General features: G+C 36.1%; 1 protein-coding gene across 2 annotated transcripts in view; it reads right to left on the bottom strand.

The window, feature by feature from the left end:
* Positions 1-14,855, bottom strand: part of pdzrn3a (PDZ domain containing RING finger 3a) — a 99,859-nt gene that overhangs the window by 6,225 nt on the left and 78,779 nt on the right. The window contains exons 1-7 of one of the 2 annotated variants that reach the window (XM_073939889.1): positions 11,002-11,139; positions 2,279-2,544; positions 2,086-2,176; positions 1,721-1,816; positions 1,568-1,630; positions 1,384-1,485; positions 84-176 (exon numbers count right to left, since the gene is read on the bottom strand). In XM_073939889.1, coding sequence (XP_073795990.1) covers positions 84-176; positions 1,384-1,485; positions 1,568-1,630; positions 1,721-1,816; positions 2,086-2,176; positions 2,279-2,544; positions 11,002-11,070 — 780 coding nt within the window. In that variant the 5' untranslated portion in view covers positions 11,071-11,139. Of the gene's footprint in view, positions 1-83; positions 177-1,383; positions 1,486-1,567; positions 1,631-1,720; positions 1,817-2,085; positions 2,177-2,278; positions 2,545-11,001; positions 11,140-14,855 lie in introns of those variants that run through there. The other variant, XM_001921093.8, reaches the window with a different exon arrangement.

Below are 14,855 nucleotides of genomic sequence, written 5' to 3' on the forward strand. Positions count from 1 at the left end.
CTGTTAAAGTGAGAGGAAAAATCTTTTAATGGCACCTTTATTTGAAAAACAATTACCTGTTGACTTGACCATTATTATCGTACCTGCTGCAGCATACTTGTATCAAACTCTTTGACCTTGTCATTCAGTTGCTCAAAAATGCCCAGTTTCAAGTCCTCTTCCAACCAGCAAACGTCCTATGAGCAAAATTTAATGCAATATTATACTTCTACTATAATCAGGGATCTCCAGACCTGCTTCTAGAAGTTTTGCATGTTTTGCATGTGAAGGGGTAGGGCATTCTAATATTTTTTGTTAGGAGGGAGAAGGGCTTCATAGCTCTTCAAACAAATATTTATTATACCTCACACAAAGTACTATGTCAAACAAAAATGTAGTAGAGTGGTTAACATTTTAAGTGAATCAAAAACATTTGAAGTGAATTCATCAATGTTGTTAAAAAACTACTGAACAACACCCATTCTTTTAGGACAATTTTTAAAAACTGTTTTGATCTACTTCTAATGTTGACCACTTTAGTAATGTAGTAACCCCTGCCCCTTTCCAACCTGCCTTCAAGGTCCAAGGCAGGGGTGTCAAATTTAATTCCTAGAGGGCTGCTTCCCTGCACAGTTTAGTGACAACCCTGTTTCAACACACTTAAGCTGTGGTCACACTGGAACTTTCTCCCCATAGACTTCCATTCAAACGCACGAGAATGCATCAGACCTGAAAGGCTAGGTTGTGTCGCAAGTTTCGCAGTTCGTTAAGTTGGAAAGTTAAAGCTTGGTGAACTCTGATCTGCGAAAATGTTTCACTTGACTGCGTGTGACCAATTGAGCATCTAAATATGGCCTCTCTGTATAGAAATTTTAAATATGGAGCAATCACTTGCTTTTTTAAAATGTCTAATCATCTTGTTTAATCCCACCCCTTTCCACAAAGCCGAACGAAAGAATTTTCCAAGCTCAAACTCTGTGACATCAGCTTTACTTGTAGGTTTCAAACAAGTTTAATGCAACCAATTAGTTTGACCTGGTGTGTTTACTTAAGGTTGGAACTAAACTGTGCAGAGCTGCGGCCCTTCAGGAACTAAATTTGAAACCAGTGGTCTAAGGAAGATGTGTCCAAACTAATTAAGTAGCTGATTCGGGTGTGTTTAATTGGGGTTAGAACTAAAATATGGAAGACACTGGCCCTCCAAGACTGGGTTTGGACATGTCTGGTCTAAGGGAAGGAATAAAAATAATGGATCCAGTTGTATATCCAGGCTCAGGTGTATTTAAATTGGAGCTTAACATTGTTAAAAGGTGGTCAAACAGAAGCAGGATTAGAAACCCCTGACATAAAACAAATGATTCTTACTAAAATGTTTTCTGTGAGATCACAGAATCAGTAACAGACCTGTCTTTCTGGTCGAGCTACTAGGATGGCCACATTCTTGCTGTCCTCCTTGGTCAGAAGTGCCACTGCCACCTCATGGCTCTGAACCTCTTCTCCATTGATCTTCAACAAGAAGAATAAAATCATTTAGTTTTGTTATACATTTTGTCCAAAGATTCCAAAATGGCAAAGGTATGAATCCTACCTGGATGATCTGGTCTCCTTCTTGGATTCTACCATCCTTTGCTGCGACTCCTTCTGGATCAATCTAAGGACAGTGAATTTAATCTTAAGAGTTAAGCCTGGACCAGACTGGAATATTAAAGTTGATACAAAATGTACTGCTTTATAACCCTACCTTGCTAACATAAATGGTTGTCTTCTCATCATCCATCTTGTAACACAACATCAGGCCAAACTTATCCTGGATGTTTTTCCTCTGAAGATCCACCTCCTATTAAACAGTTAATTGAACTGAATTAAAGTGGGTGAAAAAGATTAAGCATTTTACTCAGTGTCAACATGTAAGCCAAAGCCTTGAGAATTTGCAGTGCTCGCTGCAGCTCATAGAAGTTTAATCTGCATGATAAATTCATGTGTAATTAAAATGTACTTGGGGAAATGTTAGCAGGTATACGAAATTAAAAATAACCCCAGGAGATGCTCAAATTAAACATGCATCGTTCAGTAGAGTGTGAAGATGTGTCTATACAAACACAATACCTCGTATTCCAGCCCTTTACTCTCAATGTCTTTCTCTACACCGTCATCAAAGTCTGGGGGGTAAGGTGAGTCGCATCTTGTTTTTTGACACCTTTGATACAACACAAATTAACACGTTAGGTTAAAAAAAATATTTTATGAACTTTTATGACACAGTAGAACAAATGTTTGATAAATTCTGACTAGTACTTACTGCTTGGGTGAACAGAAACCGTTCAGAATAGCCATACTCGGTGGTGTTGTGGGTGATGGCAACTGGGCCATAGTCTCTATATGTTTCAAATATTGCAGTGTAATGTTGGTCTGAGTGCTGTTGTCCATTCCACAGACTGGTTTGAGAGGCTTGCAAGTCTTGTGCGTAACCCTGCGTAGTACCTCAACCTCAATGGGATCTTCGGTAGTTTGGAATGCCTCAACTGCTTGGTCATGGGTGGCAATGGAAAGGCTTCTTCCATTTATCTGCACAAAGAGAATAGAAAAGATATTTCAGTGACATGGTGGAATAGGTGTTTCAGAATAACGATGTACACTACCTGACAAAAGTCTTGTTACCTATCCCAAGTTTTAGGAACAACAAATAATAACTTGAAGTGGCTAATATGAAAGACAAAGGCGTCTAGATTGCACTTATTAAACCAAAATAAAATATGATCATGCCTTGATTATTAATTATTTAATTAGGAGAATAAGGTCTGACTTTGCTTAGACAAAAGTAGTCACTTAACATAAATAGTGTACAGTACAGCATGTTATGAATTTATATTGTGTATGACTCCCATGAGCTTGGAGGACTGCATCCATTCATCTCTGCAATGACTCATAAAAGAATTTGCCCTCTCCCTTGGTTTGTAATGTAATGGGCAGCACAAATGTCTGCCCATTACAGAACTGTAACTCTGCAGATCTCTCGCACACCCCCATACTGAATATAACCCCAAACCATGATTTTTCCTTCACCAAACCTGACTGATTTCTTTGAGAATCTTGAGTCAATGCTGGTTCCAATAGATCATCTGCAGTATTTGTGATGATTGGTATGCAGTCCAACAGATGGTTCATCGGAAAAAATCTTCCTTCTGTCACTTACAATAGTATTTTTGTTGTCTGTACTTGTACCTTATTCTTATAATAAGTCTTAAATTGATAATAGACACTTGGCTCTCATGGGACTTTTGTACTAATTCATACAAAGTGGTCACTGTCACCAAAGAAGCATGTCTAAACATTTTTAGTCATGACAGGTCAGTAGTTGGCGATGAAACCTTAGACACATATACAGTAGTCAACATTTGAATCAACTATTCATTGAATGGTATGTTCCAAATGGAATATACATCACCTACCACAGGTCACTTCAGTGAGAAAACAATTATAGCTGCCTTAATGAAGTGTCATTCCAAAAATAAATAAAACACTTTTAAGTGCCTTTTGGAATGAGGGATGCACCTGATGAACCCTTCAGGCCATGATCACACAGGGAAGTTTCACTGCGTTCAGTTTAGAAGTGCACATGTCTAGGTTCTGTTCCCTTCAGTGGGATCCTCCAAAGAGATTAGGGCATAGGGATGAGCCCTTCTGATTGAAACCCATTGGAAGTTGTGCTTGAAAAAATTGAACAAGACCTATTCTGGTCTCATTACAATTTTGAAAACCCTTTTTTTCTATCTCCTTGCATATCTTAATGCACAATTTGATTTGTTGACTATGTCCAATATTTCTTGAAACGGCTTGCATCATCTTTAAAAAGTGACCAATATCTTGTATTGTAGCATATGCAATTACACTACAAACTTAAAAAAAAAAAAAAAAAGAAATAACCCAATTTGCACTAGATACAATCAAAATGATATTTCAAGCATTTGCTTTCTGTACCACCTGTAAAGGTCTCCTAGGCGGAGTCTTGTCCTCCATTGTGCCATTAAAAAGAGTTGTGGTTGATGCTGTACTATCTTTAAAGGTCAGCACAACATAAAACTTCAGCATGACTCCTCTGGGTTTAGCCCTCATCTTCCAAGAGTCATGTGAGTGCAGTCAGTATTCATTTGAGTTGACGTCATCATTAGAATCCATGTATTTAGTTTTTTCTCCAATGTTTGATGGTCATCTAATTTCTGCCATAAGTGGAATTGAGTCACTATAGTATAAATGTGACCTTTGTGAAGAAACAGTAGGTCTCTGTGCACATATGCATTCTTCAACAGTTCTGTAATCAACCATTGTTGTCCTGCTCTTTTAATCCTGTTTTCTAAAGCTTATTTTTAGGTCCCTGGAGTGTAAACGAGCATAACTTTTTTCTTTTTAGTTGCAAATGGTGTCATGTGAATGCACTTTTAAAAAAGGAAGCAACCCATTTTTTTAATCTTGCCTTTTTAAAGAAATGGACCAGCGCTTATGAGATAGATGACATTTTATTAGTGAATGACTCTAGTGGCTGTGAATTTAATGATCTTAAATCAGGAGTGATCAACCTTTTTCTTGGAGATTTCAGATCATACACACCTGCCTGTAATGGGTTGTTCAGGTCTTAAATAATTGGTTCAGGTGTGTTTGATCAAGGTTGGAGCCAAACTCTGCAGTAAGGTAAATCTCCAGGAAAAGGGTTGAGTAGCAGTCTTAAACCAATAAATGGTCTGTTGTGGCAAAGAAGGAGGTGAGCCCACAGGCAAAAAGTTCATGACCATAGGTAAGAGAACGTAGATTGACCAATAAGTTTACCTATGTTCCAAAAGGAAAACACCTCAGATACAAGTGGACAAAATAAGTTTCCTTGGCAGGGTGCACCCTCATAGATAGGTTGAGGAGCTCTGTCACTTGGGAGGATTGGGAGTAGAGCTGCTGCTCCCCCACATAAAATGAAGCCAGTTGAGGTTGCTTGGGCATCTGTTTTGGATGCCTACCTAGGTAGGTGTTCCAGGGTTGACCCACCAGGAGGAGGAGCCAGGGAAGACCCCTGACATGCTAGAGGGACTATGGGGTCTTCTTTTACTATCTAGTCAAACAAACACATCTGAACCAGCTAGTCAAGCTCTTCCAAGGTATACTAGAAGCTTTCAGGGTGGTGTGTTTAAGGAAGTTGGAGCCCTCCAAAACTGAGTTTGGACACCCCTGGTCTAGGCGCAAAGTCTAAAGCGCATGGTAAAAGCATTAAGGGCGTGTCCGAATCCACTCCTAATGAGTAACGGGTGTGTTTTGAGTCTGTTTTGTGCCTCATCTCATCAAGAGTCAGTTGTTTCACGACATGGCACATTTGCTTTTTACATGGTGGACAAACTGAATGGAAAAACGCTTCACTAGCAAGAAAACAGTTAAACACAGGATGTGCAGTGTGAGGATAAAAAATGAGCCTCCTCCATTTGGCCTCTTTAATTTAACTTTTTACTTTATTCTTTTACTTTTGTGGAGAAAGGAAACAATGTTGTACGCAGTCCACTGAGGGCATCCATTAGCCTAAATATTTAATTTCATTTGTTAAGCGCAAAGATTTGCTTCAAAACTGTTTCTAAATTCAGTCCTAGTTTCCAGCAAATGAATAAATGAACAATAATAATGAAGTGTGGTCAAAAAACTATATATATATATATATATATATATATATATATATATATATATATATATATATATATATATATATATATATATATATATATATATATATACACACAACTATTTATATATATGATGCATACGTCCCCAAAACCAGACAGGAAACCAGACAGGTGGACAAATCTAAACAGGTTTTTATTAAAAAAATATGAATATGCATATAATAGATAATACTATTAATAATAACATAATAATAAAAATGCAAATTGTCATGAATAAATTGAAAAAAAAAAAAAAAAACCCAAACATGAAGTTATGGAGGCAGTGGTTTTTATATTTATGTAGAAAATAATTTTATAACATTTTAATCCTTTATTTTTTCATATTTACATTTACATTTAGTCATTTAGCAGACGCTTTTATCCAAAGCGACTTACAAATGAGGACAAGGAAGCAATTTACACAACTAAGAGCAACAATGAATAAGTACTAAAGGCAAGTTTCAGGTCTGTAAAGTCTAAGAAGGAAAGTATTAGTAGTTTTTTTTTTTTTTTTTGTACAGTTAGTGTGATATTCAAAGAGGCAATTGCAGATTAGGAAGTGAAGTGGAGACTAAATAGTTGAGTTTTTAGTCGTTTCTTGAAAATAGCGAGTGACTCTGCTGTTCTCATATGTAAAGATATTTGTGTGTTGCTGTGCATCCTGTTTGTAATAAGCATTTGGACCTGCATATGGACTCTTCTAACGCAGTATATTTCAGTTTCTCAGAATAGCAGCGCGCCAACAATAACCCTTAACACACCACCTTTACAGACCAGCACACCCATGAGTCCACAAAGTAGCGCAAATGGATTTGCTATTTAAACAACATGGCACAAAACATGAAAATAAGGGTTGCACTGGTCTGACAATAGCAACCGATCACTGCAAAAACATCTTCCACATTATTACGCTGGGTGTATGATAGGGCCCACTGTCTATTGGGCTGAAAAAACCTTGGGATTCCCCAGAGGAACAGGAGGAAGGGTCTTGAGAGAGGAAAGTTTGGGGCTCCTGGGTAAGACTGCAGCCCCCTCACCAGATATGTGGTGGAAAATGAATGAACAGAGCTTAGTTCACCCAAAACATAAAATGAAGCTCTTACCCTCGTGTCGTTTCAATCCCATGAGATCTTAATTCATCTTCAGAATGCAAATTAAGATATTTTAGACTGAATCCAAGATTACATACAAAGCTCCAAGAGCAGTTTTGTGTGCCAAAAACTAAAAACAACGCCAATGTTTTTTTTTCCTCACCAGGTCTTCAAAGTTTGTGTTTACCACATGCAGTAGGAAGTATTGCCATTAGTGCAGTACAACACATAAGTGTTGTATTGTCCATAGTAAACATGCACTGTAAACTGACATGGAACAAAGTTGTTTTTCCAGGTTTTTGGCACACAAAAGTGTTCTTGAGGATTCATATGCTTACAGTTGAAGCACCGAAGGATTGTTTTGACAATGGTTTTAAATCCTTTTGTGGACTTTTAACATCTTATGACAATTGCTGTCAATGAAGAATAAGACAGCTCTTAGATTTTATTTAAAATTTGTGTTCCAAAAGTGCATGAAGGTCTAAGTTGGCATTCTGCAAGAACTTTGCTTCTTTAAGGTTCCCATGGTACTTTTCGACTGACTGACATGTATACTAACAAAAGGAAACCATTCTATAGACAGTATTTCTATAAAAAGAAATACACACTACTCTAGCAAATACACTACAGTTCAGAGAATACACCTAAATATCACTTTTAAGTCAATGTATGTTTTGCAGTTGTATGCATTGTCATCGCAACTCGACAATATATTAAACGTGAGTCCTGTTTGTGGCTGTACATTAACCTTAAACCCAGGAACGAGGTCAAAATCCAAAAAACCTTCAGATTATGGAAGGGCATTTGACCCTCCAAGTAATGTAAAGCAGATGAGGCAAATTAAGCTCGAGCACTGTTTTTCACATACACAAAAGAACTGGCTATTCAATCCTGTTAATGGACTCTATATTATTATAAAAAGCAGTATTTTGGAGAAAGTAAAAAATCATACAGACAGAATAAGAACAGTTAACCGGCAAGTTAATGATTTGCTAAGCAAGAATGAACAACTGCAGACAAATATTGTCATATGAAACACTGACTTCTTGACCTAAAAACAGTTCATTTTGGCTAAACATTGCAAAGCCAGGCCTGAACTTGCAAGGGCAATGCAGAAAGACGTATATAACCGGAAGCTCGGTTTTAACATTATCACACAGTTAGTGAGATTTCATTCATCGATTGGAGCCCAACAGGGTGTGTAAAAGCTTCTGAATCGCACAAGGAAATGGCTATGTGCCAGTAAGCTAATGGGAGAGAACTTCATTTATCAAAGCGCCGTAAGACTCGAATCTCTAGGCTAATGTCCTGAGGGAGCGCGACTCAATCTGCTGTCTGTTCTGGAATCTTGCAGTGGCAATAACACACATGGGAACTTTGTCAGTGTGCCCATTCATGTGTGAGCTGACAAACTACTTTAAATTCACTTGCTCACACTGTTTCTCTTACGCCTTTTGGCACACGGGGCAGAAAATTCACTGCATATACTTGAGTTTAATTCAATGGGACAAGCTTTGCCTGACTACAGCCATTTTTAAAGTCGCACTAAAGCAAGACGAATTCTGTATGTAGCGTTGCAGCTAGTTTGATATATTAAATTAAGCTGCTGGTCTTTTTGTTAATGAATCAAAGAATCAAATAAAGAATGTTTGTTTCCAGCCTTTTATTAGAACACAAACAAAATTTGAGGACTATAAAAAAAAAAAGGTAAATATTATGATAACTGTAATTGTGTCGAAAAAAGTATACACATCGTGTCAAAAAATAACCAAGCAATAATATATTATGCAAAAATAAGACATTGTACTACAGGAAGAACAACGACAAATTTTTGAACAGTAGTAACATCACAATCTGTGCATTAGAATAATACTTTCATTTACTTTTCTTGGTGGTGACGTAATGATGACGTATTTATTTTTAGCTGCGTAAGACTTAAATAAAAATGGTGTTTTTGAATTCTGATAAGAGTTTGATCAAAGGTTTACAAGAACTGAAAGGATACAGTGCTTCACGTTTTCTTTATGAGTTTCTGACCAAAAACTGGACAAAAGGTGGATTGGATTACCTATTGGCGAAAATTGATCAGCTATCGTGTGGTGATAAGTGATCATCCACACACTGCCCGTACTGTTGAAAATATCACCTTGTCAAAGACATGGTACTGAGCCATGAAGACGCACCACACACCCACTGCACTGTCCAACAGATTGCATGGGAGTTTGCCAATTAATGACTGCGATGTGTAAACTTTGCTTTATTTCTGCATGTGCTAATTCAGTTTGCAAGTAATAAAATTGATACATTCTGTCAATATTTGGGTTTTTATTGCTTAAAAAGGTAAAGCAGTGATATAGATCAGGTGAGGTGGACAAAGTATACATATCATATTATCATATAATTACATCTATTTGCCATCTAATTACATAATATAATTAAAATTGATGTATTTTGAAAAAAATCCGACGATTAATTATGCTTGGATTTTTTGATTTTTGAATTTCTTTTTTAAATATTTCCCAAATAATGTTTAACAAGGCAAGAAAATTTTCACAGTATGTCTTATAATATTGTTTCTTCTAGAGAAAATCTTGTTTGTTTTATTTTGGCTAGAATAAAAGCAGTTTTAAATTTTTTAAACACCATTTTAAGGACAAAATTATTAGCCCCCTTAAGATAATTTTTTTGTCTACAGAAAAATCATTATACAATAACTTGCCTAATTATCCTGCCTAGTTGACCTAATTAACCTAGTTAAGAGTTAAATGTCACATTAAGCTGTATAGAAGTGTCTGGATAAGTATTAAGTAAAATATTATTTACTGTCATCATGGCAAAGATAAAATAAATCAGTTATTAAAAATTAGGTATTAAAACTATTAGGTTTAGAAATGTGTTGAAAATCTGCTCTCCTTTAAACAAAAATTGGGAAAAAAATAAACAGTGAGGCTAATAATTCTGACTTCAATTGTATATATATTCATTCATGTATTTGCTTTTCGGCTTAGTCCCTTTATTAATCTGGGGTTGCCACAGTGGAATGAACCGTTAACTTATCCAGCACGTTTTTACACAGCGGATGCCCTTTCAGCCACAACCAATCTCTGGGAAACATCCACACACACTCATACACTATACTCAATTCACCTGTCCACATGTCATTGGTCTGTGGGGGAAACCGGAGCAAACCCACGCGAACACAGGAAGAACATGCAAACTCCACGCAGAAACGCCAACTGAGCCGAGGCTCGAACCAGCGACCTTCTTGCTGTGAGGCTAAAGCACTACCTACTGCACCACTACGTCGCCCTGCTAATGTTTTATTTTTCTATAATAACTTGCATCATAGCATATGATTCACACATCGTATTCTACATATGTCACATCCAAGTTCATAATGTGCATGTCTCACTGTGATTTGTAATGATTTTATAAGATGTCTAAAAATCACATAAAAGTCTAAAGATGCTTTTTAAAAACATATTGACCACAAACCTTTGAATGGTAGTGTATCTATAAACTGACTCAAACTGGTAAATATATGGTTTGCTGCATTTATCTTAGTTATTCCTTGCACTCACACAAGTTTCAGCCATCTTAGAGGTCAACCAGAGGTTAAATTACCTTGAGAGCTAATTAAACAGAGATTGTGGGAATGTTGCTGATCTATCTTAAACCCAACCGTATAAACAAAGTAATAAACACACACAGACATTAAGTATTTGCATTTCTCGCTTGTCTTCAGTGGAGTGTGACCCTCTCATGACCCTGTCAAATGTACACACCGTCTCCAAAACACATTCCTTCTGTCTGCAAAATAACCTTTTGCAACCTTTTTAGCATGCGAAACAACCTCCGGAGGCTAACGGCGTGAACTCGAAGGCATTCCAGATTGCTCGTTCAATGGTCGTAATCTAATTATGATTAATTCAATAGGAATGAATGACATTTCTAATCAGTTTAAATTAAAACACACCTTCACGCCCAGCGGATGTTAGCGGAGAATAAACAAACCTAAATGACACTGTGACAAGTCAACTGCAGCTCAACATATCTTCATTAATATTCATTTTTACTTGACATTTGCCTTGTAGGAGTTTGCAATTCTCATTTGATTGCTTGATCAATTCAAAACAGCAAAGTTCGCAAACAGAGATGCAAAATATGCCAATTTTGATCCAAAATGAACAATAAACAACCTTAAATGACATGCCAAATGAAATAAAGTCTTTTTTATTTACCTGACATGTGGTTTGTAGGTATTTGTAGTTCTCATCTGATCGCCGTATTGCACACAAACTGCAGCCCATGATGGAAATACATCAGAAAGCAGCAGAACGACTCCAAAACGTGACCGTAAAAGCAAAAGAGCATCTACTGAAGCCTGCAGACACAACAGCTCCAGTGTTTGTATCTAAAAGCCACACATGTGAGAGCTTGTTATCTCCTCCCATTGAGCGCAACCCTCTCTCATTAAACCAACGTGTTGTCTTTATACTCAACTATGTTGTTTTTATTGTCATAAAAAAAAAAACAATTCAACCCCGTAATCCAAAGATGATAATAACCACGTTCCTCAGGTGTGGCGCAAAAGAGTCTGTTTTGCAATGGAAACAAGTTGTGAAAATGTTTTGTCGCAGGCCATTAAAAAGCGCACTTCAACGATTGCCGGCACGAGCATGTCGATTGGAAAGTTGCTGCAATGAAAATGAGCAGTTGTTGTAATGTCAGTGCGGTACAAGCATAACCGGAGGGTTTTGTTATTTGTTTTTCTCCTGAAAGTGCACCAATGTTCAGCCTGTGGGCTTTAGGCTGTGATGTAATCTTGCATGTCACAGACAGGGTAAAGGTTACTGAGGAGCCTGATGCATTTGTTCCATCCTTTTGAAAATAACTTTAAAAGACGGTACTGGAAGAGCAGTGGAACCATCCTGTAGAATGATAAATAAATCATGCAAGGATGCATTTAATTGAGCTAAAGTATGGAGCTAGATCTTTCTCAAATTGAATACACTTACTAAATAAAATTCATACATGCACAACACAATTCACATGTACAAAATCCAAATTGTAAATTCAAACACATATCATACATACAACACCCAATTTGTGAATTCAAGTAAAAATCATTGTAAAAAAGTAAATATTTTCACAAAATGAAATGAATTTGTGTATTTTTAAATCGTGTTTTGAATTTACAAACTGCATTTGGGTATTTTTGAATCACGTTTTTAATTTATAAATTGGATTTGTATTTTTTTAATCATGTTTTGATTTTATAAATTGGATTTGTGTATTTTTGAATCGTGTTTTGAGTTTATGAATTGGATTTGTGTATTTATGAATCGTGTTTTGAGTTTATGAATTGGATTTGTGTATTTAAGAATCGTGTTTTGAGTTTATGATTTGGGTTTGTGTATTTATAATTCATGTTTTGAATTTACAAATTGGATTTGTGTATTTATGAATCGTGTTTTGAATTTATGAATTGGATTTGTGTATTTATGAATCGTGATTTTATTTTATGAATTGAATTTGTTTATTTTTAAATCATGCTTTTATTTTAGGAATTGGATTTGTGTATTTTTAAATCATGTTTTGAATTCACAAATTGATTTTGTGTATTTATGAATCGTGATTTGAATTTGATTGGTTACTACCAATTAATCCATTATTATTAAAAAACTTGACTTATTTAAGCAAATATACAAAATACCTTAATGCAACATCTTTACTTAATATTGATCAATTTTACTGTATTACTGTATTGGTATACTCATTCATTTATTCATTTATTCATTTTCTTTTAGGCTTAGTCCCTTTATTAATCCGCGGTCGCCACAGATGAATGAACCGCCAACTTATTCAGCACATGTTTTATGCAGCGGGTGCCCTTGCAGCCGCAACCCATCACTGGGAAACATCACACCTATTTACACACATACACTACAGACAATAGTTTACCTAATTCACCTAGAGCACATGTCTTTGGACTGTGGGGGAAACTGTCCAGTTTCCGTGAGCAATTGATCCAGCCGAGGCTCGAACCAGCTTCCTTTTTTGCTGTGAGGCGAACTATCTACCTACTGCGCCACCGTGTTGCCCCGTATTGGGTATACTGTATTACTGTATAAATGGTATTACTGTTTTGGCAAAAAAATAACTGTGCAACACAAGACTGGTTTTTCGACTAGTTTTATATTTATTTAAGCAGGATTTTTTTGTATTTATTTCTTAATTGTTTTAGATTTATATAATTGTACTCAACATAAGGGTAATGCCTTACTTGAAGGTAGTGTTCAAAGTAACATGTAATGTAACGTGTAACATAATGTAATGTAATAAAGTAACAGTAATGTCATGAATGTCAAATATATTTTTTTCATGCTTATGACAAGTGCTGTTAGGTGTCATTTAGTCAGTTATGTAATTTTAAATCCAAAAATGACATTGTTTGTTCTGACAACTTGACATAAATAACCAAATCACAACTGGCCTTTATCTTTGTCATGACAACTTGACAATACCAAGACAACATAACTCATCATAAATCTGTCATAAACACGATCGTCGTGTCATTTTATTTGTGTCATTAATATTTTTCTGACCACTTTTTCTGTGGGACAAACTGAATGTGTTATTTTTTTATTTTTAAGAACGTAATTATGATTTAATCACATTTTAATGACAAATTCAGCTTGTACCACTGTAATTAAAGTCAAAATAATGACACTGTTATAAAATTTATGACATTTATAGTGGCTTCTTGAAAGTCATGCTTATAACAATGTCATCTTTGTAATTCATGACATATGACATGATTATAAAGGCTTCATGGCAGTCGTATGAACACCCCTTAAAGTGAAGTTTTACCAAAGTTTCTTTGGAAATTAAAATAAGCTGTTAATGGCAATTTTTAGATCACAAATACTAAAACAAAAATAAATAAATAAATAAACGATTAGCTATCCTGTGACATTTGAATTATTTGTCTAACATTTCCCAAAAACTGTTTAATAAAGATTTTGTTTTTCAAAACTTTTTTTAAAAATGATACTTTAATGAATAATTCATAATTACTAATTTCTTTTGATTTTGTCACGATGACAGTACATAACATTTTACTAGCAACTTAAAGGCTTAACTGGGTTAATTACACTTACCGGCCACTTTATTAGGTACACCTGTCCAACTGCTCGTTAACCCAATTGTCTAATTAGCCAATCGCATGGCAGCAACTTAATGCATTTAGGTATGTAGACATAGTCAAGACGATCTGCTGCAGGTCAAACAGAATGGGGAAGAAAAGTGATTTAGGTGACTTCGAATGTGGCATGGTTGTTTGTGCCAGACATACTGGTCTGAGTATTTCAGCAACTGCTGATCTTCTGGTATTTTTATGCACAACCATCTCTAGGGTTTACAGAGAATGGTCAGAAAAAGAAAAAAAATATCAGTGAGTGGCAGTTCTGTGTGCGCAAATGCCTTGTTAAAGCCAGAGATCAGAGGACAATGGCCAGACAGGAAACAGTAACTCAAATAACCACTCGTTACAACCAAGGTAAGCAGAAGAGCATCTCTGGATAATGCGCCATCTCATAAAGCGTGAATAATCTCAGACTTGTTTCTGGAACATGACAATGAGTTCACTGTTCTCAAATGACCTCAACAGTCACCAGATCTCAGTCCAACAGAGCACCTTTGGGATGTGGTGGAATGGGAGATTCACATCATGGACGTGCAACCGACAAATCTGCAGCAACTGCGTGATGCTATCATGAACCAAAATTTCTGAGGAATACTTCCAGTACCTTGTGATATCTATGCCACAAAGGATTAAGGCAGTTCTGAAGGCAAAAGAGAGTCCAACCCAGTACTAGTAATATGTACCTAATAAAGTGGCCGGTGAGTGTTTATTACGTTAGCTTAGGTTAGGTTAATAAGGCAAGTCATTAGATTGTTCTGTGGTCAATGTAAAACATAAAAAATCTCAGGACGGCTAATAATATTGATTGTTAATAATAATAATAATAATAATAATAATAGGGCGACACGGTGGTGCTGTAGGTAGTGCTGTCACCTCACAGCAAGAAGG

Source organism: Danio rerio, chromosome 23 (genome assembly GCF_049306965.1).
Source record: "Danio rerio strain Tuebingen ecotype United States chromosome 23, GRCz12tu, whole genome shotgun sequence".
NCBI lineage: Eukaryota > Metazoa > Chordata > Actinopteri > Cypriniformes > Danionidae > Danio > Danio rerio.